The sequence below is a fragment of the Lepidochelys kempii genome, chromosome 1 (assembly GCF_965140285.1).
Source record: "Lepidochelys kempii isolate rLepKem1 chromosome 1, rLepKem1.hap1, whole genome shotgun sequence".
NCBI classification, from domain to species: Eukaryota; Metazoa; Chordata; order Testudines; family Cheloniidae; genus Lepidochelys; species Lepidochelys kempii.
The window spans coordinates 349,134,453-349,155,656 of record NC_136380.1 but is presented as its reverse complement, the minus strand read 5'-3'; the positions used below and the strand labels follow the sequence as shown (position 1 = coordinate 349,155,656).

Here is a 21,204-nt window from a genome sequence, read left to right as displayed (position 1 = left end):
AGGTTATCATGGCTCCCTGCCCCACAGTTGGCATTGCAGGCATTGGGGAGGGAGCTTCCTGACCCCTGTGTGGAACTGGGGGAACAGGAGCAGTTGGGGGGCAGGGGCAGTTGGGGGGGAGCAGAGGCAGCTCCTGACCCCTCCCCGCCCCGTCTGGCACACCAGGCCTGCACCGGGTGGAGGTGACGTATGACGAGGTGCCAGTACCCAAGAGCCCGTTCCGCGTGGCCGTCACCGAGGGCTGCGAGCCCAGCCGTGTGCGCGCCTATGGCCCCGGCCTGGAGGGGGGGCTGGTGAACAAGTCCAACCGCTTCACCGTGGAGACCAGGTACCGGCCCCTGTCCCGCCGGGATCTGCTGGGGAGAGGGGGAGACCACGGAGCCGCCGCGGTCATGGCCCGGGCCGGGGTGGGGGATGGATGTTGGCGAGTGGCTCTCTGGGTCCCATTCCCACACCACTCCCTGCCCCGTGAGGTGGGCGGCTTCCGTGGTGTGAAAGCCCTGAGGGGGGACGGGCACGGCCCTGCGGGAAGGAAAACCCTGTCCTGGCACTGCTGGCCGGCCACGTGGCCTGGCTCTGGAAGGTCTGGCTGGGGACTCTGGGTAACAGCACAGGGCCAGGACAGACGCTTACTAAATGCATCCACTGCGATTGGCCTGTGGAACTCCCTGCCACAAGAGGCCAAGAGCTGAGCAAGATTCTAGCAAGCATGTGCCATGCCTGGGGCGAATGGGACCCTCCTGGCTCAGAGCAGCCTCACCGGAGATAACTGAGGGCTGGCAGCAAGGAGGGGGCTCCCTGGGGCAGGTCACCCCCTATGCTGCCTTTGGCATCAGCTGCTCCTGGCCAGAGCCCCTCTTTAGCCCCCTGACCTAGGAGCGGTGCACTGCGGGGCCAGGCCCCAGATGCCCTCCCCCCACCCTCCCACGCCTCTGCTCTGGCCCATGGCCGAGGCGGAGCTGGATTTCCCGGGTGGTCAGCGGGGGCTCTGACTGGCCCCGGGCTCTCCTGGCAGGGGTGCTGGCACCGGCGGGCTGGGCCTGGCCATCGAGGGGCCCTCGGAGGCCAAGATGTCCTGCAAGGACAACAAGGACGGCAGCTGCAGCGTGGAGTACATCCCCTTCACGGCCGGCGACTACGATGTCAACATCACCTTCGGGGGGCGCCCCATCCCAGGTAGGAGCCGCAGCCAGGGGCCATGGACAGGCTGGGCGGGGGGGCGGGGGTCACAGGGCTGGGGGATGGGGTCACAGCCAGCTGGGCTGGGAGGCTGGGGTCACCTCCTCGTCCTGCCACGTGCGCCTCAGGCCAGGGTGCTGCAGGGTGGCTTGGTAGGAGCTGGCCAAGGGTGTGTCAGGGTGGGCCGGGAGGCACCGGGCCGGCTGGGCCGGTGGCTCAGGTCCGAGGCCAGGGGGCGCCGGGTTGGCTGGGCCCGCGGCTCTGGTCCAGGGCCGGGGGGCACCGGGCCGGCTGGGCCCACGGCTCTGGTCCGGGGCCGGGGGGCACCGGGCCGGCTGGGCCCGCGGCTCTGGTCCGGGGCCGGGGGGCACCGGGCCGGCTGGGCCCGCGGCTCTGGTCCGGGGCCGGGGGGCACCGGGCCGGCTGGGCCCGCGGCTCTGGTCCGGGGCCGGGGGGCACCGGGCCGGCTGGGCCCGCGGCTCTGGTCCGGGGCCGGGGGGCACCGGGCCGGCTGGGCCCGCGGCTCTGGTCCGGGGCCGGGGGGCACCGGGCCGGCTGGGCCCGCGGCTCTGGTCCGGGGCCGGGGGGCACCGGGCCGGCTGGTGTGGTGGTTCCCGGCCAGGCTGGCGGCCCCTGGGGCGTGGGGTTTGTTCCCGATCCGGGTGTGAAGTCCCCCTGAAGTCAGTGCAGGCCAGGCTCCCTGCCTTGCCCTGGGGGCTGGGGTCCAGCTGCCCCCCGGTTGGTGACCACCCCTTTCCCCACAGGGAGCCCCTTCCGAGTGCCCGTGAAGGACGTGGTGGATCCCAGCAAGGTGAAGTGCTCGGGTCCTGGGCTGGGGGCTGGCGTCCGGGCCCGCGTCCCCCAGACCTTCACCGTTGACTGTAGCAAGGCCGGGCTGGCGCCCCTGGAGGTGACAGTCCTCGGGCCCTCAGGTACCTGGAGCAGACCCCTGGGCTCCCCCCACCACGGCTGGGCAGTGCCAGGCTGGGCATGACAGGGCTGGGCGCAGCGTGGGAATGGGGCATCAAACCCCCTGGGGATGGCTTGTAGGGGGTTGGGATAACTCATGGGGTGGGGAATGGGGTGGCTCATAAGGGGCGGGGGATGGGTCAGCTTGGGGTAGGGGGTGGGGGTGGGGGATGGGATGGCTTGGCGGAAGGGGTGGCTCATGGGGAGAGGGGGCTTGGGGCAGCCCCTGCTACCCATCCCCCCTCATTCCCCCCCCCCCCGCGGGGCTCTGAGCAGGGCGGTACCCATTGGGGGGGCTCCCCTGGTGCCCGCACTGAGCCCGCTGGGCTGTGCCCCTCTGCCGCAGGCCTGGCCGAGCCGGTGGACGTGCGGGACAACGGGGACGGCACCCACAAGGTGAACTACACCCCGGCCAGCGATGGGCCCTACACCGTGGCCGTCAAGTACGCCGACCAGGAGGTGCCGCGCAGGTGAGCCTGGGGGAGGGGCTAGTGTGGGGGAGGGGGCTTGTGCCGCCGGGGGGGAGCACAAGGCCGAAGTACAATGGCTCCTGGAGCCCGCGGGCCTGGCTGGACAAATAGCCGGCCGGAGGCAGGGGGCTGGGGCAGGCTCCGGAGTAAGGTCAGATTGAGTCCTAACCCTCCGGAGTCCCAGGCTCGGGGCTCCTGCCCCGCTGGGGATGGAGCCGGGCAGGACTCTGGTGCAGCGTCTCCCCGCAGGGCAAGGAGCCTCCTCGGCTTCAACGCTTCCTGGGTCTGACCTTGGAGCATTCAGCTGCCGGCTCACCCCGTGAGTCCACTTGGCTGGGACACCTGGGGCAGCCTCGCACACCCCCAAAGTGGCCCTGCACCCCCACTCCGCAGCCCGCAGGGACTCAGCCAGCGTGGGACACAGGAGGGTTATTAGTGGTCGGGAACAGAGCTGGTTAGCCCAGAAAGCAGGAAGTTACAGCAAAGTCCAGCTTGGGGGGACCAGAGCCCTGGGCCCTCCCCCCGAGTCCCAAACCAGTTTCCACCAGCCCAGCCTCAGTCACGTCCAGCTGGCCTGACCCAGCTCTGACTCCGGCCTCTCCACCTCCAGCCCGTTCAAGATCAAGGCGCTGCCGGCTCACGATGCCAGCAAGGTGCGGGCCAGCGGGCCAGGCCTCAGTGCCGCGGGCATCCCCGCCAGCCTACCCGTGGAGTTCACCATCGACGCGCGTGACGCCGGCGAGGGGTTGCTCACTGTGCAGATCCTGGTGAGTGCTGGCAAGGCTCCGGGGTGCTCTGCAACCAGGCGCTGGGGGCCGGGGCCCAAGGCTCTGATGGGGGTGCTCTGCAACCAGGCTGGGGGGCCCATGGTGTTGTGATTGTGGGGTACCAGGCTGGGGGGCCCAGGGTTCTGTTGGGGTGGTACCGGGCTGGGGGGCTCAGGGTTCTCATGGCAGGGTACCAGGCTGGGGGGCCCATGGTATTGTGATTTGGGGTACCAGGCTGGGGGGCCCAGGGCTCTGTTGGGGTGGTACTGGGCTAGGGGGGCCCAGGGCTCTGATGGCAGGGTGCCAGGCTGTGGGGGCCCATGGCTGTGATGGGGGGTACTGGGCTGTGGGGGCCCATGGCTGTGACGGGGGGGGTACTGGGCTGGGGGGCTCATGGCTGTGATGGGGGCACTAGCCCCCTAGGGGGTGGAAGGGAGGGCCCCCAGCCAGGCTCTGCCCACTGCCCTGGGCTGGGGAGCTGGGGCGGCCGAGCGGCTGTGACCCGTCTGTGCCTGGCCAGGATCCCGAGGGCAAGCCCAAGAAGGCCAACATCCGGGACAACGGGGACGGCACCTACACGGTGTCCTACGTGCCCGACCTGACGGGGCGCTACACCATCACCATCAAGTATGGGGGCGACGAGATCCCCTTCTCGCCCTTCCGCACCCTGGCCCAGCCCAGCGGCGACGCCAGCAAGTGCCTGGTCACAGGTGGGTCCAGCCCCACGCGGCCCCCAGACTCTGCCCCACACGTTCTCCGGCCCCTGCCTGATGCAGCCCCTGGGCTCTGCCCCACAGGCCCTCTGCCCCATGCGCCCTCTGGCCCACGCGTCCTCCAGCCCCTCCTGATGCAGCCCCCGGACTCTGCCCCATGTGTCCTCCGGCCCCTGCCCCCCTGTGACCCCCCCGAACTCTGCCCCACGTGCCCTCCAGCCCCCACCCCAAGCAGCCCCCAGACTCTGCCCCATGCGGACTCCTGTCCCCTGTGGCCCACAAACTCTGCCTCATACCCCCATGCAGCCTCTGACCCCCCGCCCCACGTGGCCTCCACCCCATGCAGCCTCTGTGGCTTCCAGCCCCCCTCCTGCCCCACACAGCCTCCAGTCCCCCGCCCCACATGACCTCTGGCCTCTGCCCCTCACTCCCGACCCGAAGCCCCATGCCCCAGCTCTGTGGCTGGCCCTGTTCTCACAAGTTTTCCCTCCCTCTCTTCGCAGTGTCCATTGGGGGCCATGGACTGGGTAAGTCCTGCTCTCTGTGGCTGAGGGAGGCTCTGGCCATTGTGAGCCATGGGGAGGACCCGGGGCACGGCCAGGCTAAGCAGGGCAAAGCAGCCAGAAGCCAGGGCCTCTGGTGGCTGCTCTGAGCCCGACTCCTAGGGCGTGGGCTGCCTGGGGTGGGATTTGAAACCCCTGGCTGAGGGCAGGGATCACAGCTCCCCCCAGTGGCTGGCCAGAGCCCCTACAACACCCCGGCCATGCTCAGCTCCCTTCAGCTGGGTGGGTGGAGCGGCAGGGCCAGATGCCATCCCTGCTTATGGCACGGCCCTGGCACCTGCCCCACCCCACCCCCCCCCGCCGACCACATCCCTCCACCCCGCAGGCGCCTGCCTGGGCCCCACCATCCAGATCGGGGAGGAGACGGTGATCACGGTGGATGCCAAGGCGGCAGGCAAGGGAAGGTGACGTGCAAGGTGTCCACGCCGGACGGGGCCGAGCTGGACGTGGACGTGGTGGAGAACCACGACGGCACCTTCGACATCTACTACACGGCACCCGAGCCGGGCAAATACGTCATCACCATCCGCTTCGGGGGCGAGCTCATCCCCAACAGCCCCTTCCACGTGCTGGTGGGTCCGGGGGCGAGCGAGCTCGGCGGGGTGGGGCTGGGCCGGCCGTGGGCGGGGAGACTGGCTGGGAAACCCGGGGATTGGAGGTCCCGCTGGGACCGTTGGGGTCAGCGCTGACCGCAATGTGGCACTAGGGGGCGCTGTGCTGGGAGGGAGGAGGGGGGGAGCTCAGTGTGCTCCCTTGTCAGTGCTGGCCCCAGTGCGGCACTAGGGGGCGCTGTGCTGGGGCTCAGGAGGGGGTGTAGGTCCCTTGTCAGTACCGCAGGGTAGCACTAGGGGGCGCCGAGCTGCCATCGTGCAGCGTGTGGGGGCACTGGGTGTTACAGGTCCCCCAGCCAGGGTGCTGCAGGGGAGCCCCGCCTTAGCTGCGGGGCCCCTTCCTCGCTGGACACTATTGCTGCGGGGCTGTTTGCCAGCTGCTGCATCCCACCCCCAGAGGTGGCTGCATTTCAGTGCCGGGCGAGCGATTCCTGTGCCTGGTCTGAGGGATCCTGCAGGGCACCCCCCAGGAGCGTGGCTACGAGCCATGGAGCCCGGCATGGCCGCCTGCGTTAATCTGTTCCTTGCCTCCCGCCAGGCGTGCGAGACCATCCCCCACGTCGAAGAGCCGTGCGACTCGCTCCAGTTGCACCAGCCCTTCTCTCCGCACCAGGCTGGCGGCTACCCGGCGCGCTGGGTACCAGGAGCCCCCCTCGGCCCCGCTGCCTCTCTCTGCCCTATCCTGCTGCCTCTCCCCCATCTCTGCCCAGGACGCTTCTTGGTTCTGAGCCCTGGGCTCGCTTGGGCCCCCCTCGCCCTCGGCAGGGCACCCACCAGCCTCCGTCGTTACCCTCCCTTGTAGGTGCCCGGGCATCTGCCCGGGGCGAATCCCCCCGGTGCTTGGTGTGCCGTGGCCATGCGGAGCCAGCGGCACTGTCTGTCTCAAACCCAGCTGGCACAGGCCCCGGTTCCAGGCAGGCTTGGGGGCAGTCGCAGACCCGGGGGGACCCCCGCCTGTCTCCCTTGAGAGGGTTTTGGTGCCACGGGATGAGGGCCCCCCCAAAGCTCTGGGTGCAGTGATTTCCCCCCCCCACAATGAGCTCCAACCATCTGGGGTACCTTCGCCAGGTCCCCGCACCCCCACGCCCCCCTTCTCTTGCAGCTCTGTCTCCCATGGGCCCGTGCGGGGCCCTGGGCCTGTCGCTCTCTGCTCCTGTCCTGCTCCGCCTCGGGCACCCTGCCTGCCTTGCCAATGCTCTCTCTCTCTGCCCCCTCCCTCCACCCCGCCAGGCCACGGACCAGCCCGTCGCGCCCGCCGAGAGCCTGGACTCCATGCTGCGGCCCTTCAACCTCGTCATCCCCCTCACCGTGCAGAAAGGGGAGATCACCGGTACGGGCGGGGGGAGCCTGGCACCGCACCACAGGGGCCCTGTGGGCGGGGCACCAGCCTGGGGTGGGCGGCGTGGGGCCTCCAACCCAGTTCCACAGCACCAGGCAGGGCGGGACTGCACTGTGGGGGGAGAGCTCGGGGGGGGGGGGTTGGAGCAAGTGGGTGGGAGAGGAGGTTGGGGGTGGGTCGGGGTGGGAGAGCTCAGGAGCAGAGCGGGTGTGGGGGTGGGAGAGATGAGGGTGTGGGAGAGCTGGGGGGATGGAGGGAGGGGGTACGGCTGGGAGAGTTCAGGGGGGTAGTAACGGGGGAGAGCTCAGGAGCAGAGCGGGTGTGGGGGTGGGAGACCTGGGGGGGCGGACCGGGGGAGAGCTCGCGGGGAGTGGAGCAGTGTGGGAGGCATGGGGCAGTACCCGGGCAGGCGGAGGGAGCCCGGTGACGGTGTCCCCCCCGATCCCTCCCCCCAGGCGAGGTGCGCATGCCCTCGGGGAAGACGGCCCGGCCCAGCATCACGGATAACAAGGACGGGACGGTGACCGTGAGGTTCGCACCTGTGGAGAAGGGGCTGCACGAGATGGACATCAAATACGATGGCAACCACATCCCCGGTGAGCGACCGGCCGCCCACAGCTGGGGGGCCCCGGGACCCACCCGGCCACGGCTCCTGGGGGGGTTGGGGAACACCCGGGACCGGCCCACCCGCAGCTCCCCATGGGGGTGATGGGAGTACCCCGCCCTCATCCCTTCCCCTTGTTGCCAGGATGGGATGCTCCCGACAGGGCCTTGCCCTGTATGCCAGGCCCCAGGCCCAGGGGGTCCCATGGGGAGAAGGCCCCAGAGAGCCCTGGGGCCACCCCCTCAGCCCCCAGATGATCCCCCACACCTTGGTGCCATGGCCCCTTCCTCCCCAGCCCCCAGGCTCTGCCCCCTCCGCAGACCCAGCACCCCCTAGCGCCAGCCTGGTTCTGAGGAGCCGGCCCCCCATGGCCCCTGAGAGCCCAGGCCTTGTAGGCGGGGGGCCCTAGGGCTCTCTCGAGCCTTCTCCCCATGGGACCCCCTGCCCCTGGGGTCCCCAGGGCTCAGTGCCAGCCTCTCCCTCCAGGCTGGGCCAAGCTGGGGGGCTCTGAGCCTGGCCCAGCCCCTGGGGCCATGCCCCCCAGAATCTCTCTGCAAGCCCCCACTCCTCCCTGCCCCACAGGACCCCCAGTGTCCCATGAGCCCCCTATCAGGGTGCCCCTGCCCCCGCCCCCCAGGACCACCCCACACACCCCACCAGCCCCCAGTCACAGTGCCCCTGCCTCCCCTTCCCCAGGGAGCCCCCTACAGTTCTACGTGGACGCCATCCACCCCCGCCACGTCAGCGCCTATGGGCCCGGCCTGAGCCACGGCATGGTCAACAGGCCGGCCACCTTCACCATCGTCACCAAGGGCGCCGGCGAAGGTACCGGGGGGGCGGCTGGGGGCAGGGAAAGGAGGGGTGGGGCAGGGCTGGGGAGCTGGCAGGGGAAGGTTGACGGGAGGATGGGGGGCTGGTGTGGGGGGAAGGGCAGGGGGCAGGCAGGGGAAGGGTGGGGGAGGATGGGCAGGGCAGGCTGGGGGGAAGGGCAGGGCAGGGGGCAGGCAGGGGAAGGGTGGGGGGCCATGGTTGCGGCACCCCTGACGGCCGGCTCCCCAGGGGGGCTGTCGCTGGCCGTGGAGGGCCCGTCCAAGGCCGAGATCACTTGCAAAGACAACAAGGACGGGACCTGCACCGTGTCCTATCTGCCCACCGCACCCGGCGACTACAGCGTCATCGTCCGCTTCGACGAGCAGCACGTCCCGGGGAGCCCCTTCACCGCCAAGATCACCGGTGAGCCCCCCCGCCAGGCCCCAACCAGCCCCCGGAGCCACCACCACTCCGCCGGGCCCTCACCAAGCCCCTGGAGCCCCCACTACCCCGACAGACCCCCACCTACACCTGATGGACCCCCACTCAGCCACCGGGGCCCCCGCCTGCCCCCAACCAGCCCCTGGAGCCACCACCACTCCGCCGGGCCCTCACCGAGCCCCTGGAGCCCCCACTACCCCGACAGACCCCCACCTACACCTGATGGACCCCCACTCAGCCACCGGGGCCCCCGCCAGCCCCCAACCAGCCCCCGGAGCCACCACCACTCCGCCGGGCCCTCACCGAGCCCCTGGAGCCCCCACTACCCCGACAGACCCCCACCTACACCTGATGGACCCCCACTCAGCCACCGGGGCCCCCGCCTGCCCCCAACCAGCCCCCGGAGCCACCACCACTCCGCCGGGCCCTCACCGAGCCCCTGGAGCCCCCAGTACCCCGACAGACCCCCACCTACACCTGATGGACCCCCACTCAGCCACCGGGGCCCCCGCCAGCCCCCAACCAGCCCCCGGAGCCACCACCACTCCGCCGGGCCCTCACCGAGCCCCTGGAGCCCCCACTACCCCGACAGACCCCCACCTACACCTGATGGACCCCCACTCAGCCACCGGGGCCCCCGCCAGCCCACTGGGCCTCCACCGAGCCCCTGCGGCCCCCACCACCCAGACAGACCCCCACCTGCCCTCACCCAGGCCCCGGAGCCCTCGCCACCCCAACGGACCCCCACCCAGCCCCCAGGACCCCTGCCTGCCCCTGCCCGGCCCCTTCCCCCTGCAACAGGCCCCTCCCTGTGGCCCAGCTGCACCCCCAAACCCTCCCCCCACCCCGGGCTGTGCCCCCCAGTAACAACCCCCTCTCCCGCCATCTGGGGTTGTCAAGGTTCCCTGCCCACTCTGAACTCTAGGGTACAGATGTGGGGACCTGCACGAAAACCCCCTAAGCTTATTCTTACCAGCTTAGGTTAAAACTTCCCCACGGTACAAACTATTTTACCTTTTGCCCTTGGACTTTATTGCTGCCACCACCAAGCGTCTAATCAATATATAACAGGGAAGGAGCCCGCTTGGAAAAGTCTTTCCCCCCAAAATCCTCCCCAAACCCTACACCCCCTTTCCTGGGGAAGGCTTGATAACAATCCTCACCAGTTTGCATAGGTGACCACAGACCCAAACCCTTGGATCTTAAGAACAATGAAAAAGCATTCAGTTTCTTAAAAGAAGAATTTTAATAGAAGTAAAGGAATCACCTCTGTAAAATCAGGATGGTAGATACCTTACAGGGTAATTAGATTGAAAACATAGAGAATCGCTCTAGGCAAAACCTTAAGTTACAAAAAGACACACAGACAGGAATAGTCATTCTATTCAGCACAGCTCTTTTCTCAGCCATTTAAAGAAATCATAATCTAACGCATCTCTAGCTAGATTACTGACTAAATTCTAAGACTCCATTCCTGTTCTGTCCCCGGCAAAAGCATCACACAGACAGAGAGGGAGAGAGGCTTTGTCCCCTCCCTGCACCCCTCCTGCTTTGAAAGTATCTTGTCCCCTCATTGGTCATTGTGGTCAGAGGCCGGCGAGGTTACCTTTAGCTTCTTCACCCTTCACAGGTGAGAGGCTTTTGCCTCTGGCCAGGAGGGATTTAAAGGTGGTTAGCGTTCCTTTGTATTTATGACAGGGGACGACTCCATGCGGACGTCCCAGCTCAACGTGGGCACCTCCACCGATGTGTCGCTCAAGATCAGCGAGAGTGACCTGAGCCTGCTGACGGCCTCCATCCGGGCACCCTCCGGCCACGAGGAGCCCTGCCTGCTCAAGAGGCTGCCCAACCGCCACATCGGTACAGCCCCGGGGACGGGGGCACTGGGCTGGCACGGGAGGGGGCACTGGGGCCGGCGGGGCCCGTGGCTCCGGCAATGGGCGGCGGGGGAGGGGGCACCGGGCCGGCATGGGAGGGGGTACTGGGCCTGCTGGGCCCGTGGCTCTGGCGTGGGTGGCGGGGGAGGGGATACCGGGCCTGCTGGGCCCATGGCTCTGGCGCGGGCGGCAGGGGAGGGAGCACCGGGCCAGTGGGGCCCGTGGCTCTGGCGTGGGCAGCGGGGGAGGGAGCACCGGACCAGTGGGGCCCGTGGCTCTGGCATGGGGAGGGGGCACTAGGCCTGCTGGGCCCATGGCTCTGGTGTGGGCAGCGGGGGAGGGGGCACCGGGCCGGCTGGGCCCGTGGCTCTGGCGTGGGCGGCGGGGGAGGGGGCACCAGGCCGGCTGGGCCCATGGCTCTGGCGTGGGCGGCAGGGGAGGGAGCACTGGGCCTGTGGCTCTGGCGTGGGCGGCAGGGGAGGGAGCACTGAGGCCGGCTGGGCCCGTGGCTCTGAGCAGCAGTTCCCATCGCCCGCGGGCACTGACCTGCCTGTCTCCCCCAGGCATCTCATTCACCCCCAAGGAGGTGGGGGAGCACGTGGTGAGTGTGCGGAAGAGCGGGAAGCACGTCTCCAACAGCCCCTTCAAGATCCTGGTGGGGCAGTCGGAGATCGGCGACGCCAGCAAGGTGAAGGTGTGGGGCAAGGGGCTGGTGGAGGGGCACACCTTCGAGGTGTCTGAGTTCATCGTGGACACCCGCACCGCAGGTGAGGCTCATGCTGGGGAGTGGCGGGGGGGTTCCCAACAGGGCTGGGATCTGGGGGACGTCCTGACCAGAGTTGGGGGGCATGGATCCAGCCTGGAATTGACCCCAGGGGAAGGACGGGGAACCCCATTCCCCCTGACAAGGAGGGGCTCTGGCGATTAGGTCTAGCTGGGGCTGAGCCCTTGGGAACGAAGTGTGGGGCACACCCCCACATGCCCAGTGCAGGGGGGGGGCTCCTGCTGGTGCTGTGGGGATCCCAGGCACTGTGCTGTGGGGATCCCAGGCAGCATGCCCGGTCGGGGGCTCTGGCTGGCGCTCTGGGGGTCCCAGGCACTGTGCTGACGGGCAGCGTGCCCTGTGGGGGGGTTCCGGCTGGTGCTGTGGGGGTCCCAGGCGCTGTGCTGACGGGCAGCGTGCCCTATGGGGGGGCTCCGGCTGGTGCTGTGGGGGTCCCAGGCGCTGTGCTGACGGGCAGCGTGCCCTGTGGGGGGCTCCGGCTGGCTCTGTGGGGGTCCCAGGCGCTGTGCTGACGGGCAGCTTGCCCTGTGGGGGGGCTCCGGCTGGCTCTGTGGGGGTCCCAGGCGCTGTGCTGACGGGCAGCGTGCCCTATGGGGGGGCTCCGGCTGGTGCTGTGGGGGTCCCAGGCGCTGTGCCGATGGGCAGCGTGCCCTGTGGGGGGCTCCGGCTGGCGCTCTGGGGGTCCCAGGCGCTGTGCTGATGGGCAGTGTGCCCTGTGGGGGGCTCCGGCTGGCGCTGTGGGGGTCCCAGGCGCTGTGCTGACGGGCAGTGTGCCCGGTTGGGGGCTCTGGCTGGCTCTGTGGGGGTCCCAGGCGCTGTGCTGACGGGCAGTGTGCCCTGTGGGGGGCTCCGGCTGGCACTGTGCCTCTGATGCTCACGCTCACTCGTCCCCAGGCTATGGCGGGCTGGGCCTGTCCATCGAGGGGCCCAGCAAGGTGGACATTAACTGCGAGGACGTGGAGGACGGCACCTGCAAGGTGACCTACTGCCCCACCGAGCCTGGCAACTACATCATCAACATCAAGTTCGCCGACAAGCACGTGCCAGGTGCGGGGGGCATGGCTGGGGCACAGCCAGGCTGGCTGAGACTGGCCACCGGGGACGGCGGCCTGCCAAGGGGAATGTGGTTCAGTGGAGCAGCTAGAGTGGGGGGAAGGGCTGGGAGCCAGGACTCCTGGGTTCTATCCCCAGCTCTGCTCCTGAAGGCAGAGAAGCAACCCAGGTGGCTCCTGGGCATTGGGGAAGCCGTTTCCGTGCCTCGGTTTCCCCTCAGCCCAGGGGGCGCGGCTGACTGGCATGTCCGTGCACAGGGAGCCCCTTCACGGTGAAGGTGACGGGCGAGGGGCGCATGAAGGAGAGCATCACGCGCCGGCGCCAGGCACCCTCCATCGCCAGCATCGGCAGCACCTGCGATCTCAACCTCAAGATCCCAGGTACAGCCTGGGGGGGAAACGGGGGGCGGCTCTGCTCCGAGGGCCTGGCCCGGGGCCCCCAGCCCTGTGCCCTATGCAGCCGGGCAGGAGGGAACACTGATGTGGGTCGGGGGGGGGGGGGCTGCCTGCCCCGCCTGGGCCCCTGGCAGGAAGGCTGAGCCCTGTGGATGGGGGGCCAGGACTGGGAGCCTTTCGCAGCCCTCGGTGGGCTCGGGGCCGGGGTGGAGATGACGGGGAGGGCCCTTCGCTGGCTCTGGGGAGGAGCAGGCACTGCGGGGGGCGGGCGGGAGACGGGCGGGGGCCCAGCGCCCCCCCCTGATGCCCTCCCCCCGGCGTGGCGCAGGGAACTGGTTCCAGATGGTGTCGGCACAGGAGCGGCTCACGCGGACCTTCACGCGCAGCAGCCATACGTACACGCGCACGGAGCGCACCGAGATCAGCAAGACGCGGGGCGGCGAGACCACGCGGGAGGTGCGGGTGGAGGAGTCCACGCAGGTCGGCGGGGCCCCCTTCCACAACGTCTTCGGCGACTTCCTGGGCCGCGAGAGCCTCGGGTCCTTCGGCAGCATCGCCCGGCCCCAGGAGGGTGCGTGCCCGGCACGGGGCGGGGGGCACATGTGTGCCTTATCCATGGGCAGCAGCATGGCAGCTGTGGGGGGGCGTCCTGCCCTTGGGGGGCACTGGGGGAGGCGGCTGCCCCCCTGTCATGCACAGGGCAGCCGGAGCTTGTCCCTGGCTCTGCCAGGGCAGGCAGAAAGGATGGGGCAGCGCTGGGGGTCTCATGGGCGCATCGGGTTTGCAGGCGCGTCCCACGCAAACGTGTCGGTGTCTTCCACGCCTCCGGGTGTGCGAGCCACGAGGCACTAGGGGGCGCTGTGCTGCCGGGGGTGCTCTCCCCTCACAGGCAGTGCTGGCCCCGATGCCCCAGGGTGGCACTAGGGGGCGCTCTGCTGCTGGCCCCATCTCTGGCCGTTGTTACCCCTGGCTCTTTGCCCCTCGGGGGCGTTAGCCCCAGTACCCTGCCCAGATCCCAGGGCAGGTGTCTCCATGCCCACTCCCTGCCCATTCAGCCCAGGACCCTCCTTCCTTCCTGTCCCAAACTGCCCTGGGGCGGGTGCCGCAGCTGCCAGCCAGCTTGTGGCTCAGCACCCCCCGAGTGTGGCAGGCAGAGCCTGTGCCCGCAGGGGCCGTGCGGGTGGTCAAGTCTGCAGATGCCAGACAGGTGGTGCCCCGCCCCAGAGGTGGCTGCATGGCAGTGCTGGCGGCAGGGGGAGGGCCGCAGGGCTGTGATTGATTGACGGCCCCGCCCGTCTCTCATTGCCCAGGCGAGGCGGGCGCCCCGACCATGACGGCCCAGGTGACCAGCCCGTCGGGGCAGACGGCCGACGCGGAGATCATCGAGGGCGAGGACAGCGCCTACAGCGTGCGCTTCGTGCCCCAGGAGATGGGCGCCCACACCGTCCACGTCAAGTACCGCGGGCAACACGTGCCTGGCAGCCCCTTCCAGTTCACCGTGGGGCCCATGGGCGAGGGGGGCGCCCACAAGGTGCGTGCTGGGGGCACTGGCCTGGAGAGGGGCGTCGCTGGAGTGCCAGGTAGGGGGTGGGCACTGCGCCAGGTGGGCACCAGAGCCCGCAGGGCTGGAGGGGAGCATGGGGCATTGGGGGTGGGGGGAGAGATTGGAGGGCTTGGGCATTGGGATGGGGGCGGCTCAGGCATTTGGGGGGGCTTAGGCATTGGGATGGGGGCGGCTCGGGCATTTAGAAGGGGCTTGGGCATTGGGATGGGGGCAGCTCGGGCATTTGGGGGCGGCTGGGACGTTGGGGGGGCAGCTGGGGCCCCAGGGGAGCTGGAGTGTAGGGTGTGCTGGGCCCAGGACCTGCCCCTGACGGCGCGCTCTGCCCCCAGCCGAGTTCAGCATCTGGACGCGGGAGGCGGGCGCCGGGGGCCTCTCCATCGCCATCGAGGGGCCCAGCAAGGCCGAGATCGCCTTCGAGGACCGGAAGGACGGCTCCTGCGGCGTCTCCTACATCGTGCAGGAGCCAGGTGGGTGCGGGGGGCCGGGCCCTGGCTCCTCACTGCCCCGCCAGCCCCCCACCAACCCCCCGTCTGCCCCCCGTCTGCCTGGCTGTCCTCCATAGCCTGGGCTGCTGCCACCCGTGGGTCAGACCCCTCTTGTCCCGCTGTGGGGCGGCCGGCGGTGCAGAGGCAGGCAATCCCTGGGCTCCGTCCTCTGCACATTGCTCCCAGGCGTCCCCCCACCAGCATGGAGGGCCCTGCACGTCCCCACAGCCATCCCACACCCCCAGCCTCCTGCTCCCAATCTGGCAGCTTTGGGGGACAAAGGAGTCCTTCCCCCACCAGATCAGGCTGCCCCTTTCTACCCCCAGACCCCCACCGCCTGCGGGGCCCCTTGAACCCAGCCTGGCCGGCTCTCTGGGTCCTCTGGGGCCAACTGCCTGGCCTGGGAGCTGCAGGACTCAGCCCCCAGGGACTCGGTGGCCCTGGGGCCAGCACCCAATCCCTGCTCCCGTCATGGCGCCAGCCCTGGGCCCATGGGACCCGGCACAGGTCGGCAGCCTGGCCTTTAGAGCTGCGCCGGTGCCCCGGGCTGCCGGGCCTGAGCCTGACCCGTCCCGCTGGCTCTGCTCCCCAGGGGACTACGAGGTGTCCATTAAGTTCAACGAGGAGCATGTCCCCGACAGCCCCTTCGTGGTGCCGGTGGCCTCCCTCTCCGACGACGCCCGCAGGCTGACGGTGACCAGCCTCCAGGTACCACGTGGCCAGCCTGGCGGGGGGGCGGGCGCTCGGTGCCAGGGGCCAGTGCACAGTGTTGGCACCAGAGGGATGCGAGCCACGGTCCCACCAGGGCCGCTCAGTCCCAACTCGCAGCCCCCTGATAGCCCAGCCCTGAAGTCCCCCTCCCAGCTCTGCCGATACCCCTCAATCCTGACCCTCAGCCCCCCCACCCCGCCCCCCCCGCCAGGGCCCCTCAGTCCCAACCCGCAGCCCCCTGCATATCCCGCAGCAGATGGGGGGATTGCATTGGGGCCATGGTCCCTGCAGCCTGGGAAGACCCCAGAACCGCGACCATGTGCCCATCTGGTCCGGGGGGGGCAGATTTAGCAGGGGGCAGGGCTTTGACGTGCCCACTGCTGTGGGTCTCCCCCTGCCCCCCTCTGTGCTGGGGGGTGATGGTCCCACCCTGGGTTAACCCAAGGCTCCACTGGCCTCCCCCCGGGAACCGGCCCCTGCCACTCCCAGCATCGCCCCGGCCTCGGCGTCACCCCCCTTTGCCATTGCAGGAGACGGGGTTAAAGGTCAACCAGCCAGCGTCCTTCGCGGTGCAGCTCAACGGGGCGCGGGGCGTGATTGACGCCAAGGTGCACACGCCCTCGGGCATGGTGGAGGAGTGCTACATCTCGGAGCTGGACAGCGGTGAGGGCGCCCGGGCTCAGGGCAGGCGCGAGGGTCGGGCCATGGGCAGGAGGAGGTGCCCGGGGCTGGCCAGATGGGCGATTGCACCAAGCCTCCGGGCCGGGAGCGGTTTTGCCCCACGGGGGCCTGGAGACTCAGAAGATGCAGAGCCAGTCACTGGCCTGAGGGTGGCGCCGTCTTAGCTGGACCCCAGTGAGCAGCCTTGGCAGCCTGTGCCAGGCCGGACGGGTTCCTCAGAGCCGCTAGGCGGGTTCCTCACACCCCCTGAGCCTTGGGTGGGCTGGACGGGTGCCGGCGAGGGGCTGGGCGGGTTTCTCGGACCCACCGAGGCTCGGTGTGTCTTCCGGGCCAGGCGGGTGCTGGTGAGGGGCCGGGCCGGGCTCTCTAAGCCCTGCTCTCCCCCCAGATAAATCCACCATCCGGTTCATCCCGCGCGAGAATGGCGTGCACTCTATCGATGTCAAGTTCAACGGGCGCCACATCCCGGGCAGCCCCTTCAAGATCCGCGTTGGGGAGCAGAGCCAGGCTGGGGACCCGGGCCTCGTCTCGGCGTACGGCCCAGGCCTGGAGGGCGGCATCACAGGTAGGGGCGTGCGGCCCGCTCCCAACCCTGCCGCCGGCTGCTCTCCGCAGGGGGGAAGGACGCGGCACCGGCTGGTGCCCTTGTGCCTGGCCTGGCGCCACTCGAGGGAGGGGATCCAGGCGCTGGAGCCAGTCCCCGAGCCTGGATGGGAGCCTGCCAAGGAGATCCAGCGGGCAGTGGGGTGGGTTGGGGAAGGGGGCACTCTGCCCTGGGCTGCCCCCACATGTGCTGGCACTTGGGGGACTGTGCCCGTCTCTCTCCCAACACCCAGAGGTGTAACCCTCGGAGGTTGGTATCTCCCCCTTGTGGGCACCCACGGCCCTCACTGTCCCCGGCTCCGCGTAGCTTCTGGCACTGCAGCCCCCTGCCCCTCCATTGCGGAGGGTCCCTGCTCCTGGCACCCGGGGTCTGGGTCCGGCAGGCCCTGCCCCCGCTGCGCCCTAACCCCTGTCCCGTCCCAGGCGTGTCCTCGGAGTTCTTCGTTAACACCGTGAACGCTGGCTCGGGCGCCCTGGCCGTCACCATCGACGGCCCCTCCAAGGTGAAGCTGGACTGCCAGGAGTGCCCCGAGGGCCACCGAGTCACCTACACGCCCATGGCGCCCGGCAGCTACCTCATCTCCATCAAGTATGGCGGCCCCCAGCACATCGTGGGCAGCCCCTTCAAAGCCAAGGTCACAGGTACGGCCATGCATGGGGAGGGGGGTGGAGCCTGGCCACGCATGGGGAGGGGGGCGGAGCCTGGCCACGCATGGTTGGTGGGGCAGGGTCCCAGCCATGCCCTCCGCTGGGGTGCAGGGGAGGATCCTGGTCGGGCTGGAGGGCGTGAAAGGTGGGTGTGGGGCTCAGGCAGCAGGGGCTGGCTGGCTGGAGGCTGCAGGCCAGAAGAGGGTCACCGCGTGGGTGGGGGTGGTTGGTTACGTGTCCCCCTGCCCCTCTCCAGGGCCACGTCTCTCCGGCGGCCACAGCCTCCACGAGACGTCCACTGTCCTGGTGGAGACGGTCACCAAGTCCTCGTCCTCCGTGGGCAGCAGCTTCAGCTCCATGCCCAAGTTCTCCTCCGACGCCAGCAAGGTGGTGGCCCGGGGGCCCGGGCTCACCAAGGCCTTCGTGGGCCAGAAGAACACCTTTACCGTGGACTGCAGCAAGGCTGGTATGGGAGGGGGCGGGGCCTGGCCTCATGGGGCGGGGTCTAGTGGGAAGGGCAGGTTCTGGCCTCCAGGGGTGGACCTGGTGGAGAGGGATGGGGCTTAGTGGGGAGGGGATGAGCCTGTCCAGCAGGGGGCAGGATTAGTGGGTCACATGGCTGGGGGAGGGGCGCTAATGTGGGGTGAGCTCTATGGGGCACAGGAGGTAACTCAGCAACCAGGTCTCCTTGGGCACCGCTGAGGGTCAGCGTGAGCCCCCGAGAGCTGGGGGGGACGGTGGGCGGGCATATGGGGGGAGGACGTGGGCCCTACCTCCATCGCTGTGGCTGCCCGGCTTCCATGGGGTTTCTGGTGCTCGGGGCACTGTGCTCTGCAGGGACCTGGCCCAAGCTGAGCCCGCCCCCCCGGGACACGCTCTCCTCCTCACCCCCAGCTGCGCTCTCTGCCCCCCCAGGCACCAACATGCTGATGGTCGGTGTGCACGGCCCCAAGACGCCGTGCGAGGAGGTGTACGTCAAGCACATGGGCAACCGGGTGTATAACGTCACCTACACTGTCAAGGAGAAGGGGGACTACGTCCTCATCCTCAAATGGGGCGACGAGGGCGTGCCGGGCAGCCCCTACCAGGTCACCGTGCCCTAGCCAGGAGCCAGCGCCGGGAGCTGCGGCGCCTCCCTGGGCACGGCGAGGCGCCCACCCCCTTCCCCTCCTCTCTCTCTCACACTCACTCACTCACACACACACACACACACACACGCTTCCCCCCCCTTCCCCGGCCGGTGCCCCACGAACTCCGTCCCGTCCACGGGTGAAGAGCCATCAGCCACGGACTCCACTGTCCTGCCCGGCACCAAGGACTGTTCTTGTCCAACGGCACCCGCCAGCTGCCCACAATGCTCCTCTGCGAGGCTGCCCTCCAGCTGCCCACAATGCTTCTCTGCAGGGGCACCAGCCAGCTGCCCACAATACTTCTCTGCGGGGCCCTGTTAGGGGCATTGAACTGGGTGAAAGGAAGAGAGGAACTTTTTATAGTGGTTTTTCATCACTTCCTCTCTCGCTTTCCTCCAGTACTAGCCTAGCTGGAGGGGCAGAGGACATGGCCAGGGCACAGAGCGGGCACAGGCAGGGCAGAGGGCATGGCTAGGGTGCAGAGTGGGCACAAGCAGGGCAGAGGGCATGGCTAGGGTGCAGAGCGGGCACAGGCAGGGCAGAGGGCATGGTCAGGGTGCAGACTGGGCACAGTTGGGCACAGCTAGGGCACAAAAGGGGTGGAGGGCATGGCTGGGGTGCAGACCAGGCACAGATGGGGAGGAGGGCATGGCTGGGATGTAGATGGGTGCAGGGCATGGCTGGGCACAGACTGGCAGAGAGCATGGCCCAGGGCATGACAGGGCAGATGAGGTTGTAGACAGGCTAGGTTTGAGCAGGAAAAGGGCCAGGGGCAGGAAGCCGCTTTCCAGGGTTGGGGCTCCCGGTTGTACGTGAGCAATGGGTGAGCTGCTGTGGTGGTGGGGGAGGGAGAGGTCAGTGTGCACCCTAGGGCTCCTCTCCCCACTCTGAGCGAGAGGCTCAGCCCTGAGGACCGAGGGAGGTGCCTGGGAGGGGCTGGTTGGAGGGTGCCACCAAGGGACATGCCAGCCCAGCTCAGGGGGAGATTGAGGGGCCCCTGCTTCACAGGTGCTGAGAGGGGCTAGGCCAGTGGGCAGGAAGTGTCTGGGGTCCGCTCCGCGAGCCCAGAGCAGCAGGCCGTGGAGCCGGTGCCAGGGAGGGGAAACCAAGTGGGCTGTGATACCCACCAGGCCGGAGCCCACTGGCCCCATGCACACAGCCTGGAGAGCCAAGCCCTGGGGAAGTGGGGAGCTCCCAAGGGTGCTGGGGGCCTGGTAGGTGTCTGGTCATCCCCTGCCCTTGGCCAATGCCTGCTGTGCCCTTCTGCCCCTCCTTGGCCTCTGGTGCTGCCCACTGCCTCCCTGGGCTGCTCAGTGGCCGACTCGCTGTCTGGCTTCTGATGCTTTTTGAAAAAAACCACACCCTAAAAATACCCCCGCCCGGGTGCCCGGCCCCGGTGCGTGGTCTGTGAGTGCCTCTGGGTGTGTACGGGCGAGGGGAGCCCCTGGCGCTCCCGGCTTCGTTCTCTGCCGAGCGCCGGGGCCGGCCACCTGCCAGGGAAATAAAGTGACTTGCTAAGGTGCTCTGTGCTGCTGCCTGTGTGTCCTGCGCCGTGGGGCCAGGATGGGGCGACAGGATAGGCCCCCGCCCCAGCCGCTCCCAGTAGCAGGGCTGCCTCCGTGGCCTGGGGCCGTTGCTCCCCAGGGCCAGGCATTCCCAGCCCTGTGCCAAGTCTTACCCACCCAGCCGGGCCCCGCATGCTCTGGCACCCACCGAGCTGGGGGGAGCTGAAGGGCAGACGGAGCGGCTGGCCCCCTCCTGTGTAATGTTAGCCTCCGGCTGGTTCATCCCCTCCCTTCCCTGCCCCCCCCCCCCGATTCTCCATGAGTGGGGCTGGCCGGCGGCCCGGGGTGCTGCTCTGGGACTGCTCCCGAGGAAGCCAGGCAGGACTCTGGGGGAGCCTCCTCTCCAGGAGCAGCCTGTCTGCAGGACACACAGCTCCCCCGGCTTCCACCTTCCTGGGTCTGACCTCGGAGCCTTCAGCCTCCTCTGCCCTCCGTGTGCTTCCCCCAGCGAGTCCCCCAGGCGGGGTCCTGGGGGGCCAGAGGGTCCTGCCCCCCAACTCCGCAGTCAAACTGGACTCTCAGCCAGCCAGTAACACAGAAGGTTTATTAGACGACAGGAACGTGGTCTAACACAGAGCTTGTAGGTACAGAGAACAGGACCCCCTCAGCTGGGTCCATTTTGGGGGGCCGTGAGCCAGACAACCCCGTCTGCACTTCACTCCTCACCCCAGCCAGCCCCAAACTGAAACTCCCTCCAGCCCCCCCTCCTCTGGGCTTTGTCCCTTTCCCGGGCCAGGTGGTCACCTGATTCCTTTGTTCTCCAACCCTTCAGTTCTCACCTTGCAGGGGGGAAGGGCCAGGCCATCAGGTGCCAGGAGACAGAGTGTCGGCCATTTATGTACCCTGGCCCTGTGCTCTGCAACAATTACCCCCCTTATCCCACCACCTAGAGACTTAAGTAATGCCTAGGGGAAACTGAGGCACCCTGACAGTATTCAGAGGAAACATTAGGAACAGTCCCACTTCGTCACAGCTTGGCGACTCCTGCCCCTGCTGCCAGCTGCACTGAGCCCCCCAAGGATGGGGCAGCCGTGCCTTGCCAGGGGGTCCCGGTTTAGATCGGGAAGGCCGAGAGACTGTGGCACAAACAGCGGGTGCAACAGACACTGGTCAGGGCCAAAAAGTGGTGCCTTGCTCCTGGAGCTTGCTGGGGGTGGATCCCCCTAGATGGGGCCAGCAGCCGACCCCCATGGTGCCCCCTAATGTGGGGGCTGGGCATGGGCCCTAAACACAGGACCAGGC

The 21,204-nt window shown here is 68.8% G+C and overlaps 1 protein-coding gene across 1 annotated transcript in view; it reads left to right on the top strand.

The window, feature by feature from the left end:
• The window catches only part of FLNC (filamin C), a 59,323-nt gene extending 39,404 nt beyond the window's left edge, over positions 1–19,919 (top strand). Inside the window, 27 exon segments of the mRNA XM_073328952.2 lie at positions 166–328; positions 1,016–1,176; positions 1,944–2,111; positions 2,495–2,618; positions 3,229–3,385; positions 3,906–4,095; positions 4,602–4,625; positions 4,987–5,055; positions 5,058–5,233; positions 5,811–5,909; positions 6,503–6,602; positions 7,067–7,207; positions 7,912–8,040; positions 8,275–8,448; positions 10,165–10,326; positions 10,907–11,110; positions 12,022–12,174; positions 12,438–12,560; positions 12,904–13,146; positions 13,886–14,155; positions 14,469–14,606; positions 15,217–15,332; positions 15,866–15,998; positions 16,405–16,581; positions 17,043–17,261; positions 17,524–17,733; positions 18,183–19,919. Of these exon segments, the coding sequence (XP_073185053.2) occupies positions 166–328; positions 1,016–1,176; positions 1,944–2,111; positions 2,495–2,618; positions 3,229–3,385; positions 3,906–4,095; positions 4,602–4,625; positions 4,987–5,055; positions 5,058–5,233; positions 5,811–5,909; positions 6,503–6,602; positions 7,067–7,207; positions 7,912–8,040; positions 8,275–8,448; positions 10,165–10,326; positions 10,907–11,110; positions 12,022–12,174; positions 12,438–12,560; positions 12,904–13,146; positions 13,886–14,155; positions 14,469–14,606; positions 15,217–15,332; positions 15,866–15,998; positions 16,405–16,581; positions 17,043–17,261; positions 17,524–17,733; positions 18,183–18,370 (4,211 nt within the window). The 3' untranslated portion in view covers positions 18,371–19,919.
• The last annotated feature ends 1,285 nt before the right edge of the window (positions 19,920–21,204 follow it).